The following is a 27,161-nucleotide window of genomic DNA, read 5'->3' on the forward strand; positions in this document are numbered from 1 at the left end:
CCTGAGTCAGCTGAATACACCCTCACAACTTGCCGGTCTAAATTCTTTTTATAACGCTCCCTTCTACATCTAGGTCTACCAAATAGTTCTCTTTTCTTCAGGTGTTTCGATTCAGTTATTGTATGCACACATATTTTGATGTGCTGACAGTCGAAAATAATCTCTAGAGTTATATAAATTTCTGTGACCGTCACTTAATCTAGCTGTCAATCAATCAGTCAATTAATCAATCAACCTTACAAAATGAATTACTAACTTAAGAATCTGATCCCTTGGAAGAAGCATGGAGTTCAAATACCATTTAAATCTGATAACCGTATGTCATCATTTGTCAAGATCATCATTATTCACCGTTTATCATCAGCATCTGGACTGCTGTTTGACTGGCCCACCCACATCGGAGCACGTAACGTAGCAACTGACTGATCCTGCGCAGAAACGTGTGTTATGTAACAACAGCAACATCAGTTAGGGTTCACTTTTACCATGAGAGACTGAGGAAAAGCATTATAGTGCTCCGGATACCAGGGAGTACGCGGTAGCGCAGTTAGTTGAGGCACTATGCCTACAAGCCGGAAGGTCGCGAGTTTGAGCCCCGATGAGGTCAGTAGCTTTTTCAATTGACCTTATCATCCAAGGTGCACTACGGTCCTAGGGTCGACGCAGTCTCTAACAGAAATCTTCCTGGGGGTAAAGGGCGGCCGGCGCGTAAGTCTGACAACCTCATCGCCATATGTGAGCCGATTGTCTAGAAAATGTAGGAGCCTCGACGTCTCACAACCCTATGTTACAGGGATAGATTTACCTTTGTCTTAGTGTAGCTAGTCTCCTGGCCGGGATTTGAGCGTGGGACCTCGCGAATGTTAAGCAGGGGTGGTACCCACTCCACCTGACCGAACGGTAACAAGGTGGTCAGTCGAGCTTTCCAAATCAGAGAATTTCTTGATTCTCCACATAGGAGTTGTTGCCACTAGACAGCTCAGTCTGTGTAGTGACGGGCTACGTGCTGGACGGCCAGGATTCGATTCCCGGCAGGGTTTAGATATTTTGCTCTGCTCCTCTGCGTCCGAAGCGTCTTTGGGACTCACACAACCCCCTTATCCAATGGGTAGCAGGGGCTCTTTCCCCCGGCAGTATAGCTTGTGGGGCGTGAAGCTGACCAATCACCTCCACCTGGTTCCGAGGTCAAGAATGGTGGAGCTATACCTCCACCCCATACATCTTCACGGCTTGTGCTTAATTATTTAAGCATAAGGACAATTCTACCTTTTTCCTTTTAGCTAGATCAATGCAAACTATGCGTACTGTATGCTGTAGTCTGTATGAATGTGAACAGTTGCTGCTTCATGTACTGCGCATGCTCTACAATAATTTAGTTGTCATAAATGAAGACAGAAATTGAAATCGAACATCACAGAGTCTCGATTCCTATATTTCCACTCAACTTGCCATCTTTTTTGCAGGTTGTCTCATAAATTATATATGTAAGTATTGCGCATGCTCTGATCTGTTCTTCCTGGCTAGTAATCGTAAAAGGGATCCGTGCATCCAACCGTAAAATGGCCAGTTTCCATGAACTGTCACCCTTATGTCGCGTGAAATGGGACAGGATGCTGAACGAATGGCACGCGACCCACAGAAAACATGACAGAAATACTTGTTCATGTCTTCCTCTTGTTGTTCGCGTCTCACGGAAAAGGCAGTACAAAAATGTTTTAAACTAAACGTAACTATGAGAGAGAGGTTTTAGGATACTGTGTTGTTTGAGTTGCACGTCATCGCCATGTTGTCATATTCTTTTTCCAAAGTAAGGTAGGAACCAGAGTCGCCACACTGCAGGTCTCGAGGAACGTATTCAGAATCCTATCCTTAAAGGTGAAGCGGTTAGTCGCTGGCATCCCACCGCGGCGGCCCGGATTCGATCCCGGCTCTGATCAAGTGGGATTTGTGGTGGACAAAGTGGCGCTGGGGCAGATTTTCTCCGAGTACTTCGGTTTCCCTGCCAATCTCCATTCCACCAATTGCTGCACAATCACCCTCACCTATCATCTAGGGCTGGTACAATAGGCCAGAAGTGGCCGCAGTACAAGGGACTTAGTCCCACCCCACTAGCAATAAAAGAAGGTGCTGTAGACAAAACAAATACAAAAAAATTTTGCTGTACTAAAATTGATTCCAAATTATTTGTAATTAAAAACCATCTTATGCGAAACATTCCCAGAAATGAAATCCTACTTTTAGTACTGTGTAGACCAAATTTGGGGCAAAGGTTGCTGGAAACATGAAGTAGAAAACAAAGTGGCAAATTTGCATATAGAAGAACTACATATTGCGTAGAACCGTGAGGAGTTATTAAACCAAGAAGGATTTAGATTTGTAGGTCCATTCTCATTAACAATCTTCTTCGGATTTCGAACTCCCGGACTCCTCATACTCTTATTGAGGTTCCTGTGGGATCGTTTCGAGATAATATACATATGCTATGGATATCTCCTTGTACATTTTCTCCAAATTAATCCTTGATATAAAAAGTCTATCGACACATTCCTCATCTATACATATAACTGATATCCATTCATCAATGGCTCTACAGCTTTTTGTTGGAACCTGACCGTTTTTTGGGTTTCTTGGTTCTCTACACACTCGCTAGGGCTCCTCGGACTGGGGATAAGCCCGTCGCAAGGCCGCTAAGCTACACACAGGACAGCACAGACACAGAATAAACGCATACAGACATCCATACCTACAGTGGGATTCAAACCCAGAGTCCCAGTGGTAGAGCGAGCGAAGATGGTACTTCGCGGCCACTGTGATCGGTTCATGTAACTGACATAGAGTAAACTAAAAACCTGTCATGCTATTGACTGTTGCTGTCTTTTGGGCTGTCACCTTGTAGTCTGACAGAACGTTAGCAACGTTTCGGAGGAACCTGCTGACTCTATCTTCAGATTAATGTAAAGTTATCCGTGTGATTAATTAATTAAGCACTATATCATGAAGACATACGGGGGAGTGGAGGTGTAGCTCCACCATTCCTGAACTCGGCACTAGTTGGAGGTGACCGACCAGATTTGCGCCTAGCATAAAAGGAGTCTAGCGCCTCCATCTTCACGGTATAATAAATGTAAGTTCGCTGCCCTAAACATTAAGGCAGAAATTTCCTAGCGAAGCCCTGTATGAGACTACAGGCCAGCAACTACGGGAACCTTGCATCCTCTGGCGAGTAGGTTAATGTGAACACACACAATGTGCTCCCTTTTTTCAGCGCCTCTGTGGCTGCACATGGCAACGGAACAAGAGAAGGCGATGACGCGGAACTTGCGACCGGTCTGTTTGCAGTTATCAACAAAAGAAGATTTATAGGGTGACGATACTGGCAAATAAACTTCTGCGGTCCTCGGGGGCCGCGCGTCATGTCACGGTGCGCTGCATTTAAATGTAATTACTGTACATCTGAGGAGCGGGGACGCACCGTACGGGTGGAGTACTGTGGTGTGGAAGGGGGCGCTGTCTCCACCGCACTCAGAGCTCATGTACTATTGTTGTCACTCTGTAGCCAGGCTCCAGACGTGAACACTTCGGATGTGGTCACGAGTGTTCCCCATCTCAGTACAGTAGTGATAAACGCGTGTGATCAATGGTGGAATTGTGATTAGCAAGGGAAACCCGAAGAAACTCAGAGAAACCTCAGCTAAAGTGTTACTTCGTCCATCACAAATTTCTCGTGAAGTAACTCGGTATTGAACCTGAGGCTCTGTGGTTTGAAATCGACAGCCTGGCCTGTGGCAGGGATAGTACTTCAATCACAACTTCCTTCCAGATCCTTTCCAATTCATCTATCATTCTATTGGTCGACTGTGTACAGTCTGTGATGCTGAAAACATCGTAAAGTAACCCACTGAAAGAATTGTTGTATTTCTTAAACATGCATAATGATCAAGGGGCACGCGGTAGCGTAGTTGGTTGAGGCACTACGCTACATGCCGGAAGGTCGCGGGTTCCATTCCCAATGAGGTTACTGTATTTTCGATTGACCTAATTCTTCCAGCCACACTATGGCCCTGGGTTCGGCTCAGCCTCTGACAAAAATGAGAACCAGGAATCTTCCTGGGGGTAAAGGGCGGCCGGCGCGTAAGGCTGACAACCTCACCGCCATCTGTGAGCCGATTGTCTAAGAAATGTGGAAACCTCGACGTCTCACAACCCTATGGGCCTCCACGGCCTGTTACAGGGATAGTTCTTTACATTTATTACCTTTTTACCTTATAATGAAGGAACGTTGCTTGATCATTGCCTGCTTCATTGAAATTGTAAATTGTACTATGGGAGGGAGAGTCAGTAAATAGGTCATTCATGGAAGCAAAACAGATGCAATGGTAAAATACAACGTAAATTCCACTCCCACGCTGTGCTTTGCGGAACACATCAGTTGCCCTTAAATTACACACGGGTGCCAACAGTTAGAGATTATCTGTGTGTTTATCTGTTCAGACTCTCCGTGCTCTTGTCCCGATCCTAATCGCAGAAAAGTAATTTGAGCACTTCCGTTCAATTTGTTCAGCGGTGCGCTTTCTTTGAGCTGCCTTGTGAGCACCTTGTACTGATGCGAGCCTCCCACTTCTGTAACTTGCCAGCAGTCACTCAGCACTTCGTGCGTCTCTATGTTCTTACGGCCCCTGGCGATGCATCCCACAGTGCTTCTGCAATTCCTTCATTCCCTTTACTTTCTTGTCACTCCGAAATCTTTGTTTTTTATCTCAATTATTTTTTCTTTTTGTTTGATTATTTCTGTCTCTTATTCTTTCTTCGGCCGGTCACGGTAGCCGAGCGGTCTAAGGCGTGTACTGTCTTCGCTCGCTTGGAAACCGGGATCGAGGGTTCGAATCCCACTCAGGGCATGGATGTTTAGTTTGTGTGTGTGCTTTTTTCTGTGTTTATGTATAGGTAGAGGCCTTGCGAAGAGCTCATCACCCGCCCAAGGAGTCATGCCGTATGTGTAAGATCTAGAAAAACCGAAGTGAACGGAGAAGTTCATGGAGGTAGGCCTAGGCCCAGTGGGGCTGTAGTGCCAAGGAAAAGAAAAGATTCTTCCTAAGTTCATTTCTGTCTTCATGTTTACTAATTTAATTAGACCCCTCATGTGTTTCTGCTCGTTTATTTATTAGTTTTACGGAAATAAATTCAAGAAGAGTGAGATCGTCACGTCGTGTACAAATTATTGGAAAATATCCAATTTATACTGAGTTTTTATAGGAAAACGAAAAAACCACTTCGTAGAAATTGACATAAAAAGCTAATATTATTTATCCTTCTAGGCGTTCTCGTGCCAGAAGTTATGAAGTTTATTAAACTGACTTAGGATAAAGTCCGGTAGCAAGCTTTTGTAAACACGGCGAGGAACTATCAAATTTACTAGAGGCGAGAATATTCTTTGCCAGTTTAGCGACTATCAGCTTCCCAAGGACGACTGTAATCCATGTAGTTAATGTATATTAATTTGTATGTGCGTTTCTACGTTTCTCTTGTGATATATTTATGTATTTGTTTAACTGGAGATGTTTATCAACTGCAGGAGACTTGATTCTCTTATGTCTTGGAGTCCCTGACTCAGTCTCCAGCCAGGTAATTGGCTGGTTACAGAGCAAAGACATTTTTGTAGTACCATTTCCATAGCCGTTCAGAAACATCCCGAACATTGAAACCCTGTGTGTTACCCAGGATGAGTTGCTAATCACACAATTTAGACCTTAAGTACCTGACAGCAGTCAGTTAAGAACAACAGATAAATAGAATCACGTTTGCTCTACAATCACCAAAGAGCTCCACTTTGCTTGCTTGTCGAAGATTAGAATTACACACATTTTCATGCCGTATCATAAGCTAAAATCAGCCGGAGTAGATCAGTCCACATAGCGAGGACATACAGAGGAGTCGAGCTTGGATTCCTGGAGAAGAAAAAAGATTTTTATCTTTTCCATAGCATTCAGACCGCCTCTGGGACCACCCAACCTCCTATGCAGTGGGTAAAGCGGTAAAGTTATCCTGTGCTTCACGCCACGAAGACGTATGGAGGAGTGGAGGTATAGCTGAACCATTCCTTTCCTCGGCACTAGATGGATGTGAGTGGGCAGTTTCACGGTGGATACCGGGAGCAGTTTTTCTTGGAGGTAAAGGGGCCGGGACGTGAAGCTGACCACTCACTTCCACATAATGCCTAGGATAACAATGGCGGAGCTATACCTCCACGCCCCCATGAGTTTTCAGGGAGCAGTGCTTAACTGACTATATACAAGGAAAAAGATGCATTTATCGTAAGGTAAAAAGGTGAAGTTGTCCCTGTTCTTAACTAATTAAGCACTAAGCCATGAAGGCGTTTGGGGAAGTGGATGTATAAATCCACATTTTCTTCACCTCGGCACTAGTTGTAGGTCAGTGGTCACCTTCACGCCCCGGCCGTTATATGCCTGGGGAGAGAGCCCCCGGTACACGTTGGATAGGAGGTTGGCTGAATCCCAGAGCCAGTCTGAACATTTTGGAAAAGAGAAAATTTTTTACTGTAATGGGAATCGAACTCCGACCCCTCCGTCGTCCAGCCCGTAGCCAGTCGCTATAGCAATTACGCTCCCCCCTGAAAATTTATAATTCAATCCGTGCCTTTTATAACCTCAGTCGGAATTTCATTTTGGCCACAGAGGTCACTTGACCACGCACACACACACACACATACACAGGTGGATGTTAGTAACAAAAACAGACGCTGGAACAAGCTGTGCAGGTTTACATTATGTCGCCTGAATTCGTAGCAATGCACCGAAATGCACGGTCCTGATGAACTCTGTAATGGGTTCTGTCCATTTGTTGTCTTACTGCACGGCAGCTGGATTTGACACGGTACTTTTGTCTACTTTTTTGTCGTCTCTTCATGGATGCTGGATCTGGAACGAAGGGGCTTGCTTGTGGTCCTCGTGAACCTGCCGGCTCAGATACACGTGACTGAGCCGGCATAGCGTAACGAGACTTCCTTTAGGAACGTTAATATTCCCTACGCACGGGACGATTACGAGAATTGGACAGGAAAATTGCTCGGTTCTGTTTATCGCTCGCTTGGTCATGTGCAATTCAAATGTATGTGTAGAAACACAGGTCTCGAGTTCGAGTTGCCATTGCGTCCTATTTTATATTTATGCCTTGCGCTATGTAGCATTGAATGGAACCATGAGTAGCCAGTAAGGATCTGGAAGGAAGCGATGGTCAGTCAGGAGAGCTGAGTCGTGAATTGAATTCTGAACTTCGAAATGAGGTGATGTGCAACGTGAAATTTGACTATGTACGAATTGTGTTGCCAGGATACCAGAGTTCAGACCTCATATTTGGTTGCTAGGATACCAGAATGTCAATTCTTGTACTGGGATGCCAGGACACCGAGTCAGTCCTGAAACTGAGTTTCCGGGATGCCAGAGTTCAGACCTCAGATTTGGTTGCCGAGATTTTCAAATAAGTTGTGTCTTCAGGAGATACGGATTTTTTTTAAGACTTTGAATTCAGTTTCCACGATGCCAGGATTTCGAACTTAATTTGATTGCCAGGTTTCCAGAATTTTGAATCTTAAACTGTGTTGCCAGGAACAGAATTTCAGATTTCCAGTTTCCGTACTTGTCTCATTTAAGCACTATATTTGTAAGAAATGCATATAGGCCCATTCTGTTTGTACTTATTCAATTAAAACTGATACTTCATCGTAAGCCTATAATCAGTCGAGTGAGAAATAGTATACCTATTATAAATTTTAATTTTGAAAGCAGAAAGCAGAGGTTATGGCCTATATAACTGTATCATCATAGAGTTTTTTTTTTAATTCTTTACTTTGTTGTTACCATCTCTGTTCTCTCTTTCTGACTTTCCCCACTCTGTCTCTTCTAGCTGTCGGCACTGCGCCTCATTACCTTACTCCACTTTACCACTACTACTGCACAGCAGTCACGAGCTGCTCACCTGCCGCTCCTGGAACATCGTCCCCATGTCTCCGGGGGCTCAGCGGCTTCCTCGCGATGATTTTGGGTCCTTCAAGAACAAGAAATTATTGCCACATCAGCTTGTAGTTAGTTACTGTCCCGAGAATTGAAATAGGCCGCCCGCCGGGCAAGTTGACTCGTGCACGTTTTATGAGGCCCCCCCCATTACCCCCCTCACACTGCCGAGAGATTCCTAAGTTCTCTCTCGCTTCTTTCTTATGCTTCGTCTCCTCCTAATTTTGTAAAGTATTAGGCACTCCAAATATGTGTATGTGACATTCGGGAAGCTCGGTTAAAATACCCAATTTGTGAAATAACATACTTTGTCTCTTCTTTTTATTTAAAAAATGTGAATTTTACGTTAACGTCTGTCTTCCCCCCACCCCAAAAGCTGTCTTTTATTATCTGCGATCTGAAGGGTCTATACCCCTGGTTCGAAGCTCGAGAGCTTGTCGTCAAACTGAATCTATGGAATTCTAAGCCCCGGTACATATCCGGCTGCCCTCACCTGCTGCACCAATTGCCGAGTTTCTGCCGATAAAAATCGTTCGTAGCTCTTAATTGTGCGTTTCTCTGTGTTTGCTTAATGAGTCTCCCTTTTTTTCTATTTTGCGGTAAAATAGGGAGCGAGTTGACACCGAGTCAGCGTCTAAGGTGTCCTTCTAATTGTAGAGGTTTAACGTCTGTTTGATGCACCAGACCCTGTCCAGGAAGTGGACGATATCAGAACAAGAGTGGCCATAGGTGAAATGTTGATTTTATCTGTAACTCTTTGGAGAAAGGGACTACTCTCTTGAAAGAACTGAGTAGTAAGAGGGAAGATGTAAGGCTCATAACAAATTCAATAAACATTATTATTATACATTAATATTATTTTCTCGCCACAAAATCTGTAGCCCGATTGTATGTATTGAATTTTAAATGCCTTGCTTTGTCTTTTGTCTTTGTTTTCAGTCACGTGTTTAAGCCGGAAGGTGGCTGGTTCGATTCCCGATGAGGTCATTGGTTTTTTAATTGACTTACTCCTTCCAGCCTCACTATGGCCCTGGGGTCGACCCAGTCTCTGATAGAAATGAGTACCATGAATCTTCCTGGGGTGTAAAGGACGGCCGGCACCTGAGGCTGACAACCTCACCGCCATCTGGGAGCCGATTGTCTAGAAAATGTGGTAGCCTCGCAAACAGGGTTACCTTTACTGTTTTCTTGCCTTTTTTTGGCTCATACTTATTTTATAATTAACATTGGGTGGTGGATACTCATGTAAAAATGAAGATTTGAAGAGAACTTCTGACGCACGAAGGAAGAGGAGGGTTTGCAGAGATTTGGTAGAATAATCTGGAGAAAAGGACAACTGTCAATAACTAGATATAGATGGGAGAGTAGTATGAAAATCGGTCTTGAAATAAGGTGGGAAATGTGTGCTGGGTGCTTCCGGTTCAGGCGGTGGGCTCTTATGAATACAGTAATGAACTTTCTGGTTCTGTACGATGCTGAGAACTGCTTGAGTGGCTGAAAAATTGTTTGCTTCTCATTCTCATGTGTTTACATTATTATTTCGCTGTGTCCAGGGTCAAGGGCCGAACCTTGTTCCTAGGCCTCCTCACGTAATAGCTTCATGTAGAATGTATGCAAATATAAATTGTTATGTTTATTATTCGTATCCACTTCTCAGATTGGCTGTCTTCTGCATTCATCCTTACTGTTAATGTCATCATCATCATCTTCAATAAGCATGATTATTACTGTCATCCTATTCTACTTTACACATGGATGAAATTAAAAGCTAGACACGCACACAGAAATATAAAAATCATTAATATTGCTACTGTTTTCTAATGGTGACAAAATTGTGTCTTACAAACTCCGTGGACTGTACTCCGCAAGCGAACTATACCGACTGAGCAATCGCTGCTTGTCGGCGAAGTTAGTGCCAACTTTTTGCGGATAGAGGGTGTCGCGTGGTCAGCGCAACAGATCCCCACGGCCTTTAATTTCGAATTTCCAGATCGGAGCCGCTATTTCCTTGAAATAGCTTCTCATTTATTATCACGCGGCTAAGTAGACCCGGTTGCAGACCCACTACTTCTCAGAAAATCTGGTAGCGCCGGGAATCGAACCCGGGACCTCTGGATCTCTAGCTAGGAACTCTGACTACTAGACTACAGAGGCGGTCAAATGGTGTCTGACGCTGAGGAAAAACTAAATAAAGTACAAGTGTATTAAAAGTTCAACTGTCCTGCAAGTCCTGGGACACGAGAGGAAACGAGTGGTTAACACATCATGAGCTATAGCCCGAAGGTTCCTTACTGAGCTCACAGGAGACCAGTACTGGTCCTTATACCGCGCAAAATGAATCCAGTCTGTAGTTTTCCAACATCCGTTTTCATATTATCACCCTGTGTACCACCCACAACACTTCCAACCAAAATATTACATCTCCCCAAGCGTGCTACATGGCCTGCCCATCTCTCGCTCTTTGACGTAAGCATCCTAATAACGTTTGGCGAACAGTGACTATTATGAATCCTCTCATTATGCACAGTCTCGTCCAACCTCCTACCGTTTCCCCTCTTAGGTGCAAATATTTTCGAACACCACAAGTTTCTGTTGGGTTTGAATCCCACGGTGATGCCACGGAATGTGACGCCGTACATTCTTGTAGAAGTTTACCAGTGTTACGAAGGAACATGCATGTATTACGTTCATATTTCGGGCGAAGAATAAGCCCGATTTACTTGCTGGTTGGTTGCATGGCTTTCTGTTCGACTCTGTAGAACAAGGCAGCACGTTCCCCCGAAACGTCGGTAAATTTCTAGCAGACTACACGCCACCACATCCCATAAGATATTAATTTTTAATTATTTACTTCAGCATCACCATTTGGCTTCTTACGCAGCTGGACAAGAGTTTCCAGAGGCCTCAGTAACCGATTAGTGAGTTAGTGTACACTTACATTAGAGTGCAGGCTTGTGTTCGCCTTCCACATGAAACTCAAAGTGTTAGAGAGACTTCGTTCTGTGTATTTCCTGACGTGGAAAGTTCAAAACACTTTACAGCCCCACAAGGGCTATTTGAAGTCAGTGGGTGAAAGTAAATGCCCTAATAGGGCGAATTGTTGCCACAGGATTGATGAGTGTTACGTTACGTTCTGTTCTGAACACGGGCGCGTCAAGAGATACCATTAATATACATTAGTATGATATATCTCCAATTGGAGAATCAAGCGCCCATTAGTATCTCGCAGTGCAGACAGAGTTGATTCTAAACAATTCTCAAACTAGTGACAAAAAAGGATGGAGGATCAATTTACTTCCACTACAACGGTAACAAAGGTGTGTTTGTGTTACTCCGCACAGTAGCATTCAGCGGGTGTGAAACTTGGTCGGCCGTAACACAGCACTCCCTTCTTTTTGTCTTACTTTCCCCTGCGTGTCTTGTTTTTTTATTATTATATTTATTTTCTTTATATCCCCATTGCTTTTTGTACCTCTTTCTACCTGTTTCCTTCCTTCTGTCTCCATTTACGTAACATGCTCTCTCCCTCTCTCTGTCCACGAGAGAATGAGCTTGAAGGTTAAGACACAAAGGAAACGGCAAAAGTGTCCCTGTGCTTCATTAAGCATCAGGCCATGAAACTGCATGGGGAACTGGAGGAATAGCTCCATGAATACCACAGAGCATTTTGATTCGAGCGATAATGCTTCTGATTTCCTGTTTCGAACCCCAGGCCCGGATTCACATGGGGGTTTAACGTGGTTTTCTCAGTCACTCCAGACCAATGCCGGGATATTGTCTTAAATTAGGCCACTACCAGTTCCTTCAACAGCCACTGCCATCCAGTCATTGCTGACAGCGACGTCATATAGACCGGAAATGGGGAAAGGATATGTGGACACATCCTTAACCCCAGCACTGTATGGAAATGAGTGATCAGCTTCCTGCCTCTGGGGATAGAGCTCCGGTGCCATTCGATAAGGGGTAGGTGGACCCCAGAGCGGTCTGGATGCTGGGGACAAACCTCCCTTTCTTCCGCAGGAAACCTAACCTCAATTCCTCAGTCTAACCTAGTCTCTATCCTGGATCCTGAAGACATGAAATGTCAAGAACAATATTTTAATCTACGAAAGGGAAAAGAGAGCTGAGAAAATGACGTAATGTTGGGCTTCATAACTTGCATTCTTCACTAGATATTTCTAGGATTATTAAATCATTGAATACTGATGGATGGGGCATGTAGCATGCATGGAAAGTATGATCAACGTCCAAAATGTCGGGCATCTTGCTATTCCACCAAAAGGAAATATTCAAAGAAAATACTGTCATGAACTCAAGTTTTTGTTAGGATTATCAATAATAAGAAACAGATCCTCCATAGCGTCGATTTATATTACGAGTGACCTCACAGACACACAGAATGATATGTACACACGAAACAAAATAGAAACAGAACCAAACTCGAAGCGCGCGTTGCCATGGTGACCGTTACAGTAGGATAATCAGTATTCTGTACCACAAACTAAAGGAACCCATGACCAGGAGCGTAGAGAATTAGATATATAATTTGACAGCTCCGCTGGTTCATCCTCCTTTTGTGCCGGTTTCTGCGGATTGCTCCTGTCCTACTTCTACCCGCAAGGCAGCGGGCACCTCGTATCAACTATCAATCACATTTCGTGTGGAACCTCTCACCTGCTAATTCAGTTTCGCTACTTTGCATCACTTTATGTTGCCCCGTTAGGCGTACAGTATGTATCACAAGTTGTGTCCCTCCATAACATAATATTCTGTGAAAAGTCGTCAAGTTATTCTCAAAACAAAAATCTTAAAACACAGAGAGAATATAGTGAATACAAAACTGAAATAAATATAAAATTTGTCATAATTTATCCATTTTTTTAATGATTAAATAACCTCACATCCCAATGCGCCGCCACCAACATCTGCAAATGTTTACCTTGTTAGCCCCTTCCGTACGGGTTACAAGCCTGTGGCTTGGAGGACTAGGGTTTCACTGAAGGTTTCCTTCCCTTAGACAAGTTGCCTACCATGCAACCTTTGGAAGGGGCCCAGTGGAACCTGGAGCTCGCATAAGGCACAGTCATCACCCCCTGTGGTTGGGCTCTCTTTTGACATTTCCAAATTGATACTACAGCATGTAGAGCCGTTACTATGCAACAACCGTGAGATAAGCAATTATACCAGAGCCGTTTCTAGGCAATGGCTCAGTAAACACGAACCCAGCAATGGTACAGTAACAAATTAACGGTGTTTCCTGTGGTCAATGTCGCAGCCGTTGATACGCAACTGCGCGGCAAACACATCTCCGCAGCAACGAATCCAGACACAACAATAGAAGAGCGGTGTTTTCAAGTGGTCCATGCCGAGATGCTATAACCAGGACGGTTTGGGGCAAATAGTTACTTGCGAGAGTGCTCAGTTGAAAGTTTGGCTGCGGAGAGAACTTTTCATGTGTAATATCTAAGAGTGTGTAATTCAGTGAAACTGTTGTTAGTCCCTGTGATAAAATCTGTTGCCAGGAAACAGTGAGTGGAGACCGTAATAAACTGAGAATACTAGTCTATGTGTGTTAGTCATCTGTGAAGTGTAGTCACGAGCCATGAGTGTATAAGCGGTCAACAAATCCAGTCACCAATGCGAACCCCGTTTAGTGCCATTCTTACACGTGACAGTATGCTTAGCACAACACATCTAGGCCTTAAGTGGCCATCTTTCAGGAGCAACTAATGATGAAGGAAGGTAAATTTTTCCCTGTGCTTAAGTATTTAAGCACTTCGCCATGAAGACGTATGAGGGAGTGGATGTATAGATCCACATTTTCTTGACCTCGGCAATAGGAAGCTTTACATATTAAACATAAAATATTTTAAAATATGTGAATAATTTAAATGGAATTTAATTTTTAGATTCTTAGAACATCTTAAATTTAATATACGCTAAGCCAGTGATGGAGAGATGTTAATATTGCTATGCCGTCTTATTAATACAGTGGCAGTGGCTGTCACACATGACAGGATCATAATGACTACTTGACAGTGTCTTGTGTTGTCGCTGTAGAGGTCTGCATGAGTGGAGGTGTCACAGGTGACGCACTGGAAACTTTCCGTCCAGCGACTCTTATAAAGCGGAAATAATTTCAGAAGAAAGCACAAAAGTTCGCAGCTTACATAAGTCGCATGAAAAGTACCAGGTCTTCCCCCGGAGTATGGTGGCTTTCATTGTCATTGTCAAGTACATAGTAGCGAGAATTTTAGCTAATTAAAAATACTGGGAATGAGGCTTCGAATCGTATCGAATAAATCTATCGCAACAATTTTCCCAGAAAACAAAATAACAGCTGATTAATTATCATGTCAGAAAGAAATCTGTGTGTAAGTCATTTACCTTTAGGATTTGATCGGTTCTCACAGCGGTAGTTATGAAGCGTTTAATTTTCTGGCATATAACATACGTTGAAATTGAACCGACGTTTCGGAGGAATATATCACCTCTATTCTTGGACGTTGGTTCAGTTTTAAAGGACTACACGGCATTATATCCCAGAAGATAGAACCCTTCGAGTTATTTACATGTTCCTACGATACTATCAGTACACTTCAGACATGCGCAGTGGTTCTGTTGGGATGTATCAGGCGACATGCGTGTAGAATATAATGAGGAGTATGGACAGTGTGGCATGTGGCTCAGTGCACAATGAAGACGTTTTCAGTCATTGATTGCTAATTATTGTGTAATTAGTGAAAGAAATAGCTGCGTGACGAACAGTTGTGTCTTGTCTGTTGCAAAGTGCTTTGTCCTCTGCGGAGAGCGAGTTTTTAAATTTCATCACGTATCACAGAGGCCGCACCAGAAGTTGTTTTCAAGGTGTACACAACATGGCAAACTAATCGACTTGTTCTTATTTTTTATACAGCCAACCGCCCAAAAACCTCCTCCAATTTCACAATTTTACTGCCTGGACAGATTAGGTCTGCGTTTTGGACTGCAGCAGGCCCACGTACGTGTAGCACACGCAATAAATTCCAGTACATCTAAGCACGCCTCCAAGGTCGGTCGCACCGACTGATCTGGTCGTCGTTTGGTTTAATCAGAGATGCTTCAGCACAGGTGGCTGTTTCTCGAGCCCACTGACTGCCTAATCGCATTAATCACACCGGCAGTTCTCCAGGTTATCCCTCTCCTGTCATTCAGCTTCTCCTTAGAGGCAGTACAGCATCGATTGGTGATGAAGTGGAACGGGTTTGGAAGTAGGCGGTCGTGACCTAATGAAACTACTATCGCGGAGCTCAAGCGGCCTCCGTAGTCTAGGGGTAACGTTCCCATCTCATGACTCAAGGTACGTGGAATTTTTAAGGGCGGAAAAATTCAGGGAACAAGTCCTCCGGGAAGGACTTTAAGCTGTGTGTCCCGTGTCGTAGATTTACGGCGTGTAAAAGAACCTCATGTCTCTAGGAGACCTCTGAGCTAAATTAGGCAACTATTTCCCGCCCAAGTAGATGGGGGAAGTATCAGGTACCGAGGGCCGACTTCGTTGGCTGAACGGGGCTGATAGCACACACAAGGACCGGTAGGGTATGGCGACTGATAGAATATCAAAGGGGGACGTACAATAGATTATTAGTCGCGGTGCATGGAGAAACCCACCCCCCTCTAATAATAATAATAATAATAATAATCGCGGAGCTCCCTTGGAAGTATTGAGAAAGTCCGAAAAGACATGAGTCCCGGACCAGATTCGAATTGCGCCAGCCAGCTCATTACGTTCTTGTCAAGATTGGTGAATATCCTGAGCCTGGTTCCAAAGTCATCAGAGGCGAGATGGTACCAAAGAGTAAGAATATTGGGATGAGAGTGTGTGTGGCCTTTGGGCTGTGTGCTGAAGGCTCTCATTGCTAATCGCTGAGTGTGAATATTACGGCATCTGCTTGAGGCGCTTCTTGGGTAGTGCACGGTTAATTAGTTACTAAGACTGTCTCTCTTTCGATACACACACACATGTATATAAAGCTGGGGCACGCGGTAGCTTAGTGGGCTCAGGCACTATGCTACACGCGGGAAGGTCGCGGGTTCGATTCCCGAAGAGATCATTGGATTTTTCATTTGACCTAATCCTTCAAGCCGCACTATGGCCCTGAGGTCGACTCAGCCTCTAACAGAAATGAGTACCAGAAATCTTCCTGGGGGTAAAGGGCCGCCGGCTCGTAAGGCTGACAACCTCACCGTCATCTGTGAGCCGATTATCTAGATAAATGTGGGATCCTCAACGTCTCACAACCTCATGGGCCTCCACGGTCTGTTACAGGGATAGCGTCAGACTTTGACACACCGCAAACGCAAACTTAGGCAGTCACTGCATGACGACCAAACCAAGCAGTCCTCTTCCTCTGAGGCACGGCTGTAGCTATGCATCACCTGCTTCCATATGAAAACAACAAACTCTCCGCATTTTGCGCAAAGAGTGCCCTCTTTGGATGCAGCTCGATACAAGTGTTCTCGTGCGTTGTTCGACACGAGTAGTGTCCTATTTAGACAGGCGTGTTACTTATGTCCTGCTTAGGCCATCACTGGAATTTTTAATTGCCCCTGCGCCCAACCCCAGTGCCAGGAAAGCGTATGGGTGGAATGGAGTGAATCTCTACGTATTCTTCTTTTACCGAACCTCATAATCTTGCATCCTGTCTGGGTACAGATCTCGGTTCCGAGACCGACTATTCTGACTCGGTCTCTTCTTGGTTTTACTATGGCCCTACAGGTAAATGCCGTGATACTACCCCAAGCTACAATATTACCGCCTTCTTCCACATCTTTTCCAATTCATTCCTTGCTAATTGACGCACCGTGGTCTTGCGTTACTAACAAACTTACTCAATGTAAGTGACCTCTTGCTAAACCTCTGAAGAAATTCCAAGTATTTTATGGAAAACCGTGTTCATTACCATGTTCGCAAAGCCGACTATTGGTCCGTATCCTGAGCCAGATGAATGCAGCCCACATCCCTGTCACATCTCTGTAACATTCTGTGTCTTCCTAGTGGCCTCTTCCTTTCTCGTTTTCCTACGACAATATCCTTAAATGAAAGTAAATAAAGAAATCATTGCGCCCATTCGCACCCACACGAATTTAAACAGAAAGGGACTGAGGTAAGAAGAGTAACAGAAACGTGAAACAGTCGTAGAATGAAAGTAGAATGAGAGGAAAGAAGAGAGAAAGAGAAGCAGAAAATGAGGAAAGATCCGTCCTACTTCACTGGCACGGCGCCACGGTCCTACCCGTAACCCGCAACATTTTCCGCACATGTTCTTTGCATTCGCCTCTTTGTGAGCGGGGCTGTGTGTCTGGTGGAGCTGAAATGATTGGTGGCGGATGTTTTCATTATATTGTACAGCCACAGCCGGGCGAGGCCCCTCGGGATGCTGGGAGCAGGGGATAAGAAATCGCTGCTGACCAGCACGACAGCATTGAGAGCGGTTGAGCTCTGCTGAGTCCATTGAGACCGGCCTGTCATCACGGCAGGAGGTTGCGCTGGAGTGGCATTCACTCAGCCTGCTTACTGCCTTCTGGTTTTGAGGGGCAAATGTCTTCGAAAATTCACGATTATTATTCAGAAAATTTTGGAGATCATCTTTATGCAGACAGAACAGTTTTTGTTCCTATTACAATTATTGTAATTGTTAATTATGATTATAAAATAATTATCTCGAGAATATGGCTCATTTACACGTTATCAAAGCCTCTGAATCAGAAAAGAATACGTTTCTTTAAAGCTGTCCGCATGGCTATTTGTACGGATGTATGGACGGGTTGAGAAATGAAGAAGTGTTAATTAGAGTCAGTGAGCAGAGGAATATCCTACACGAAATAAGAACACGGAAGGTTAATTGGATTGGTCATGTTTTACGCAGAAACTGCCTTCTAAAAGAAGTTATAGAAGGAAAGATAGAGGGGCGGATAGAAGTGACAAGAAGACGAGGAAGAAGACGTAAGAAGATGCTGAATGACCTTGGGGACAGAAGAGGATACTGTCATTTGAAGGAGAAAGCTCTAGAGCGCATTAAGTGGAGGAATTGTTTTGGAAGAGACTGTGGACCTGTCGTCTTGACAGATTACTGATGATGATGATGATGATGATCGGGTGGGTGTTGCCTTGTTAGTTCCTGGGCGTTTGGAGGGTTTTAGTCACGTTTATCCTTCATAAGTCGGTGACGCGTGAATACGAAGATTCCAGATTAAAAAAAATAAATAGGGCCCCTTGAAATTTGGCTCCAAAAAACCAAACACCGCTCTACTTGTGTGACGGATTTCATTGTTGTTCGGTATTAATTAACTAACAATGGTCCGGATATAGGAACTAGATCTATGGATTGGTTTTACCTGAAGACGGAGACAGAATCCGGTCCCCGAAACGTAGTGTTTTGAAATACAAACAGGACGATGGATAATGTGCAGAAACATATATTTGTACCAATGTGCCATCGTCACACACTTCTAGACCATATGAACAATGGTCAGTAGAGCAACAGTCGATTTGTTTCCCAAGGTCATGCAGTCGAGGGCCGCCGCACACGGGGAAGTGTGCGCAGTATCTTTGCGCCGATTTGTGTTCTACATCCTGTGACAACTATGTCCTATTGAATTTTAGTACAATTACTTACTTCCCGTTCAATTCCTCCTTGAGAATAAATTAATTTCTGTTATATTTTGTATTTGCTAGACGGTGTAGTGACTGGTTACGGGCTGGACGATCGAGAGGTCTGAGTTTGAATCCCGGTGAGGTCTAGACGTTTCTCTTCACGTTTTCGAGACGGGTTTTGGGGTCCACCCAACCTCCTATCCAATGGGTACCGGGGGCTCCTTCTCCGGCGATAAAGCGGCCGGTGCCTGAAGCTGACCACTCACCTCCATACGCTTTCATGACGTAGTGCTTAATTAGTTAAGCAGAGGGACAAAATTACCATTTGAAATATATTTAGCTTTCAGTTGGATGGCTGTTAGAGTGAGTTTGGGGCATGGAATGCAATGTAACATTTATCTATAAACTGTATGAATAAATACAATATTTCTTCTGTTATGTAAACATATTTGATGGCATATTAACACATTTATTTCACTCGAAATAATAAATGTTTTATAATTTCTGTACATGACTGTCCAGAGTTCACTAAACTGACACTGCAGAAGCATTCACAACAAAACAGAACAAGACACGCTTCTTTCTCTTGTCTCTCCTTCTTTTCTTTCGGTTGCTTCATAAGGGCTGAAAACAAAAATACACTCTATCTAAAATTTAGAACAGAAATAAAACTGCACTTACGTATTAACGGGTAACCCAAATAACTTTAAAAATTTACCACCATATTCGCCAAATTAGCGCTGACAGCTTCAGAAATTTGTTTGTAACATCAGAACCTAACGACTAATTTTAGGAGGCGTTAAATATTATTTTTAAAAACAAAACAAAAAACAACTCTTAGAAGATTTTTGGATATGTCTTGAAAACAATACAAAAGCCTGACCTTTTCACAAGGTAACCAAAGGCCTAATTTTTTGGAAACAAAGATACGAGCCTAATATGGTGGATTTATTCTTTGAGACATAATTTTGGGATTTGAGTCTTGCTTTGGCAAAAAAAAATGTACTTCTAAGATTGCAAGCGGTAGCGTAGATGGTTAAGGCACTATACTGCAAGCTGAAAGGTCGTGGGTTCGAGTCTCGATGAGGTGGATTTTTTCAATTGGCCTATTCCTTTCAGCCGCACTTTGGCCCTCACCGCCATCTGTGAGCCGACTGTCTAGAGAAAATGTGGGAGCCTCGACGTCTCACAACCGTACGAGTATCCACGGACTGTTACAGGGATACCTTTACCTATGTATACTTCTAAGATGAACAGTTCTGAGGTGGGCGCCATGTTGCTGCCGAATACAAAGTTACGTGCATGGCCAGTTAATTCGTAAGTAGCAAATCGAGTTAGGCGTAATAAGAGATGGTCACAACTTAGGCACACATGCAATATTACTGAAGATATTACCCATATCGACCCTCTTGTTAGGGATTTACTGTTGTAATAGACAATATGAAACGTAAACAGTTGAAAAGTGTCATGCTCGTACTGTATGAAGCGGTACTTTCTATCGTGAAGTTAGAGTAATTCATGGAAACCTCACTCCCTGAAAAGTCTTCGTGGTGTAGCGCTTAATTAATTAAGCACAGGTACAATTTTACCTTTTACATTTATAAGAATTTCAGGAATTAACAAATTAAAGAAAATAATCGATGATTAATTAATACGTCGGTTAATTTAAAAGATTCATCAATTAATAATTTCAGTCATAAGAAATCTTTTACAAAAAAAATATTCTTAGTACACTTGGAGAAGTTTTCGAAAACTGAACTGTGAATTAACACTTTCAGTGTCAGCCTCCAAAATAATTATATTTTTCATCACCCCTCTTGTGTCCTTCTTTCAGTTTATATCAAAACAAAGTAACGGGTATATCAGATGCGAAGCATCGGTCTGTCCGCTGGTATGTTCCTCTGGTTAAACTTGACAGAGTAACAGTTACATATCCTGCAGATCTGAGACACTTTCTGATTAAAATAAAATTATTTCCGAAGTAGAGCGTCGCTGGTATCGAACCGGGATATTTGTATAAGAGGGTTCTTCTGCAGGGAGGTCTGACTCCTCTTCGTCCCTCAACCTCATTTTCGTACATCTACACGAAGCCAGGAAATAGCGTTCAAACTGTCTCCTGAACGTCACGCTGGTACAGTACAGCGCAATCGGATTGAAACATGAATTGAATACGAGGAGACACGAAGACGCAAACACCACATACGTCATTTCCAGCTCCAGTGGAATAATCTCCCACAATATCACTGTCCAGAGAGCATGGTAAGGCACGAAGCTGATGAAGAAGACAGTGGCGAGACCAAGAACGACTTTGGCCAGGGTTTTACAAGCCTTCGCGTCTGTTTGCATGTGGCGAGCATTCATGATCAGCTGGCGAGCCGTCATGACATACATAGTCACTATCACAGAAAGAGGCATTACACAAAACGTCAGTAAATGGAACAAGTCCACTATACGATAGTACTCCAGATTGTCTGACGTACAGATCATGTTGTGATCCACGTGCACTGAGAATGCTGACGGTAGAGCACAGCAGATAGCAATGATCCACACTGCCAGAATGATCAGGAACGTGGTCAGTCGTGTGGACAGCCGTAATGAACCCAAAGTGGCGAAGTATCGCTGGACACTCAGAATGGTGACAGAGAAGCCAGACACCCCAATTGACAGAGGGCGAAAGAACACTGCCAACTTACACAAGAATTCTCCCAGTACCCAGTTCTGTGACAGCACCACTGCTTGGTACAGCGGTAAATTCATCGTCAAGGAGAAGAGATCTCCAACCGCAAGGTTCAGAATATACGCGTAAGACACTGTACGCATTCGCTTGTTACAAACTATTATGATAATCACTGTTGTGTTCCCTATTGTTCCAATAAGAAAGAGAACTGCGTATGCAGATGTCTGGCCATATTTCAGAAAATTCAAATGTTTCTCGATCTCGTCATTTCGGTCGGCGAACTCGTGGACAGTTGTTTTGTAGTCCCCAATGAACTCCAATTGGTTGCTTTTACATTGTGCTTGTCCAAATACACCCCACCACAGACCTGATACCTGTTCAGGGCTCTCACATCTCGGTACATCTTCATCAATTCCAGTTTTCACCTTGTGGTCTCGGCACCACTGCCAAAGTTTCAATAATTGACAGTCACACTGCAGAGGATTCTTGTATAAATAAAGAGATGACAGATATGGCAACACCTTCAATATCCCCATATCAAATGTCTTCAAATTGTTACCTTGGAGATACAATGTTGTCAAATTCCTTGTCTTCTGAAACGTTTTGGCCGAGAGATTTGTAATGTTACAATTGGACAGTATCAAACTCTCCAAAGTAGGTACATCAAGGAAAGGTTTGTCCGCTGGAACTTGAAGATTCGTGTTGTTTTCGAGACAGATTAGCCTGAGCTTCTTCATATGTTTGAACGTAACAGGATGGAGATAGACTATCTCATTTTCAGATAACCAAAGATTTCTGAGTTTCGTTAACCCCAAGAATACATCCGCTTGTAATAGCTGAATAAAATTACTTTCTAGGCTAATATAATTCAGGTTGATGAGGTCAGTGAAGAGTCCAGGCTCCAGGGTCTGTATCCTGTTATTTGCCAAGTGCAGACCACGCAGGTTAGTCATATTGGCGAATGTCCCGGGCTGCAACGTCCTTATCAAATTATTGTGTAAGTGGAGCTGCTCAAGCCGGGGAAGTCCCCTGAACGCTCCTGACTCCATCACGATGAGGCCAGTGTGGCATATACTGAGTATCTCCAGCGAGTGCAACCCGACAGATCTGAAGACGTCCTTCCTCAACACGGAGATATTATTGTGATCTAGCCTTAGATCACGGATATCTTCATGGAAACTCTGAGGAATATCCTTAAGGGACACGTTGGAGCAGTCAGCCGTCCGACGCCCAGGGTCGCACCAGCACTCAGAGGGACACTGGATCGATGTTCTAATGGCTTCTTCTAGCAACCACACCCACAGAATGAGGGCTGGTACGATCAGCAGGAATACAAGAGCCACTCGAATGCGATTATATGTGCCAGAACAGGCCTGCACAAGGAAGGAACAAACTCATCAGCAATATGAATCGTGCATTGTAAATAATAAATTTCTGCTAATATACTGGATTCGGGTGTGAAACTTGGTCTCTGACATTAAGGGAAGAACATAGACTGAGGGTGTTGAGGAGAATATTTTGACCGAAGAGAGCTGAATTAACAGGAAAAAACTGCATAATGAGGAGCTTCATAACTTGTACTCTTCTCCAAGCATAATTAGAATCATGAAGTCAGGGAGGATGAGATGGGCAGGGCATGTAACACGAGTGGGGGCCAAGAAGAACGCGTTTAGGATATTGGTGGGAAAGCCAGAAGGAAAGAGACCACTAGGGAGACCAAGACGCAGCTGGTGGATAATATTAAAATGTATCTTAGAAAGATAGGATGGAATGGTATGGACTGAATTTATCTGGCTCAGGATAGGGACCAGTGGAGGGAGTTTTTATGAACACGGTAATCGACCCTCGGATTCCATAAAATTCTAGGAAATTCTTGAATATCTGCACAACTGGCAAGTTCCATGAAGTTAGTTAGTTATGCTGGAGCCTTTTGAAACAATTTTCATTGGAACTATGTGGCTACAGTGTGACTGTATGAAACACAAAGATAACGAGAATTATTTTGACAACTGCTGATTACCATTGCTGAGTATCCACAGATAGTACAGAGGATTTTCGTCAAGAAGTAACGCTTGTGACTTGCATTCGGGAGGTACTCGGTTCGATGTTCTGCTAGGTTGTGTGTGGTCAAACGATGCTGTAGTATCTAGACCATATAGAGTCGGATAGTAGGATGATAGGTGAATAATGGATTGGAAAGGATTGGGAAGGGAGCGATCTCTGTCATTTGACTCGAGGGGCCGATGAAAACCACTTAACACCTCAATAATGTTAGCCGGTGTTACAGTCAAGATTCGAACCCTGTACGTCCCGAATAAAAATCCATGGCGTTGCTTCTAGATCAACGTGCTCAGTGATTTCCAGCTGGAAGTTAACTATCGTGACAGAGGGTTTTCGTGATTATCCTCAGTTTCTCCAGGATAATACTGGGATAATAATTCAAATTATGGGGCCACTGCTTCCTTCCACCTATTTTATACATCACTCCACGGAGCTGAGCCCTCCTTGAGAAGCCGTCAGTTGTGCAGCTACTCAAGAACTTTCCAATATTTTATGAATCCCGAAGGTTCATTTCTGTGTTCACCAGAGCCCACCACTGGTCACTATTCTGAGCCAGATCAATCCAATCTACCGCCCCATCCTACAGCTCTTAAAATCCATTTTAATATTATACATCCACCAACGTCTTGGTTAATATTAAGATGAATCTTAGAGAGATAGGATTAGGTGTTATGGACTTGGTTGATCTTGATTGATGTTGATATTGACAGCGTCATGAAATAAATTACAGAAGAAAACAGTGACAGATATTCAATATGAAATTCCGAAGGTTTTTATAGTTTGAATGACACTGTTACATAAACACATTTGCTTCTAAATTGAACGTCACTCGCATTCGGTCAACTAAATAAATTAAGTTTCCTTATCAAGAGTTGTCTTGACTAACATCTGTTCTTGTCGTCGTGTCTCGCTTGCTTCCATCTCCCAGTAATTCTAGATGAAGTGCTCGAACCCTGTAATGTGTTCTAACTTCCACAACATCCCTAGTTAAAAAGCCTCTGCTCAATGTCCCAATGTAGATTATGTTCCGAGTATAACAGAGACTTTATGTGACATGACCATAAGGGCGATTTTTTTGTGTTATAGTGTAACAGGAACAACCTCATTGGAAATGTACTTAAGCCCATTTTATTCTGCTGTTCATTTAATGGGCAATTCAAGTCTGTCAATGAAGCGCAGTTTCGACCCCACAGTGGCAAAACGTGATGAGCCTGGCTTATCGAGCAATCTGACTCACAGCAGCAGCGGGACCTAACAACATGAGCTATTGGAGGTGTCCTTTAGTGAGATGTTTAAAATCCTGCAGAAAAAATAAAGCAACCGTAAGGTACCTGGTTCAAATCCCGGGTGGGTGATGCCTTTCTTTAACACTCAAGTAACTTGCACCTTGCCCACGCAGTGTATTTACGGATTGGTTCTTTCCTAAGTTGGTTATTTAATGACGCTCTCAGTATACAGCCACCACAGCATGTGGAGCAAGTAGTGGAGTGAAAATTGGCAGGGGAAACGGAAGAACTAGAAAAATCCCACCTCAGTGTCACTTTGCCCATTAGAAATCCCACATGATCTGCCCTTGGATCTAACCCGGACCCGCCGCGATGGGAATCCTATGATTATCTGAATCCTGTTCGTTAACTGATCCATACCCTGCTGGTTGGTAGACGGCAGCGCTCCAGAATTGCACTCTGAAGCTGCTCGGTTCGAGTCTCTGCTATCCTGCATAAGGCCTTCGTGGATTTCCTCTTGGCATGCAGAGGAGAGAAGAGAACACACACAACACATAGAACAATAAGAAGACTTAGACGTAGATGGGAGAACGATATTTAAACAGCTCTCAAAGAAGGAGTATTTGAGTATGCGGAATGGATTCGTCTGGCTCAGGATAGGGAACGTGATAATGAAGCATCGGGTTCCTCAAAGAGTAACCGGTGGCTTCTCAAGACGGTCTCAGCTCTGTGGAGTTGGTTGGGCAGACGGACTTCGGGCTCCACATGTATAGTTACTGTGTTGGACTTACCTGGTTAATTAGTTACTCCGTCCATATTCCTATCTATCTATTTATCTATGGCTCTATGGTCCTTTTGTTGGACCTTAATCGCTTTTTCAGTTTCTTAATCCTACACACAGTCGGTAGGACTCCTTGGACGGGGATCAGCCCGTCGCAAGACCGCTGCCTACACGCAGAATAACACAGACACAGAATAAATGCACACATATATACATGCCTTGAGTGGGATTCGAACCCACGATCACAATGTTCGAGCGAGCGAAGACAGTTCATACCTTAGACCGCGCGGCCACTGTGGTCGCCACGCAGAATGCGGAGTCATTGAATGTTAAGGTAGGGGTACATACCGTACCCACTGCTCTAAAGAAGAAATTGTAAAAAATAGTAGTTAACATAAAAGCAGAGTTTTACTATGACTACAAATATTGAAACAAAAATAGCAGTATAAGCATATGTCGGCACTATTTAGTCTCCGTACTGAAAACGTCGTTAAATAACTAACTAAAAATCAAGCATGTTCCGAGCTGTCGTGTCTGCGAGCCGCCCGCAAGAAGCGACAGGTACTCACCATAGCGTGACACATCCAAGTCGAGGAAGGATGCAGCGTGTAGTGCAGTCCTTCATTCACTTGCCAAGCTGATGAATCACTTCCCCGAGCGACTCTGATCTGCTGAACCGTCCTCTGGCGGCCAGTGTCTCATCAACCATGCTTCACATACGCAAGTGATGATATTAAAATGAAGATAAATATCCGGAACCTTTCGCAATGCAGTCTGTTGTCAAAAACACTAAACATGAATACACATCCTTTGTTTTCTGTTCTGTGAAGCATAGTCCTGAACAGAACTGATTACCCTAGTGCAACACTCTAGACTCGTATTGGGGAGGTGCTTGGTTCGAACGTCGCCCGGAACAACCGATATACTGTATGAGGTCTGGCGTGGATTTCCTCAGTCCCTCTGAATTCCGGAATAGAACTTCAATTAGACCGTAACAGTTTCGTTCGAGGCTAGGTAGAGTCTCGATACTAATGGTACTGTAATTTGATCCACTAAGGAAGAAGAGACAAATGATTGGTCTGAAGTGAGCAGATCAGGATTGGAGATACTTCACAATACTAGATGAAGTGAATCATCAGCTTCACGCTCCTGCCGCTCTATTCCCAGGTAAAAGGCCCCGTTACAAATGGATAAGAGGCTGGTTGGGAAGCTGTGAAAAAGATAAAAAATTTAACCCTGCCGTGAGTCGAAACTGATCCATCAATCACCCAGACCATAACCTAATATAACCTAATCCCTATATCGACTGAGCTATCCCGCCTGTATATAAAGAGAAAATTTGTTGTTTATATGCATATCGCCTAGTACTGTTAGGATAATGTTATAAACACAGGCTGCAGCCGATTCACTAGGGATAAAACGGCCGGAACGTGAAAGATTTTACTCATCTCCATCTGGTGTGTGGATCTAGGCTGCGTGGAGTTTTATTTCTACGCGTTTGTGGCATGGCGTAAGAACTTCACACTGTCTGGATGTACTCGTACATACATTATGATCAGTTCTTGGCTGTGACGCAGGTAGCAGCCTGGTCTAGCAGCGCCTGCAAGATTATTGCTCTTTATATTAATCTAATTACGAATGCTGCTAATGTCTGACCGTCCTGCGCTCGTCTCTTCCTCATTTATTACTCGCTCTAGCCAATTTATCTTTCAACTCGTTGAGCATTTGTCTAGCTGAATTTTTCATCAATTAAAAT

At 43.6% G+C, this 27,161-nt stretch overlaps 2 protein-coding genes across 2 annotated transcripts in view; one reads left to right on the forward strand and one right to left on the reverse strand.

Moving 5' to 3' along the window:
- Positions 1-27,161, forward strand: part of LOC111868961 (mediator of RNA polymerase II transcription subunit 20) — a 344,422-nt gene that overhangs the window by 132,307 nt on the left and 184,954 nt on the right. The window lies entirely within an intron of this gene.
- On the reverse strand, positions 19,828-26,041 carry LOC111868958 (probable glucose-repressible alcohol dehydrogenase transcriptional effector homolog). Its single transcript, XM_023860090.2, has 2 exons — positions 25,975-26,041; positions 19,828-22,710 (listed from the first exon to the last, which is right to left on the reverse strand). Exons 1-2 carry the CDS (start codon positions 25,987-25,989, stop codon positions 20,620-20,622), a joined length of 2,106 nt encoding a protein of 701 aa, XP_023715858.1. The 5' UTR covers positions 25,990-26,041; the 3' UTR covers positions 19,828-20,619.

Source organism: Cryptotermes secundus, unplaced genomic scaffold (assembly GCF_002891405.2).
Source record: "Cryptotermes secundus unplaced genomic scaffold, Csec_1.0 scaffold1090, whole genome shotgun sequence".
In the NCBI taxonomy this organism is placed as follows: domain Eukaryota; kingdom Metazoa; phylum Arthropoda; class Insecta; order Blattodea; family Kalotermitidae; genus Cryptotermes; species Cryptotermes secundus.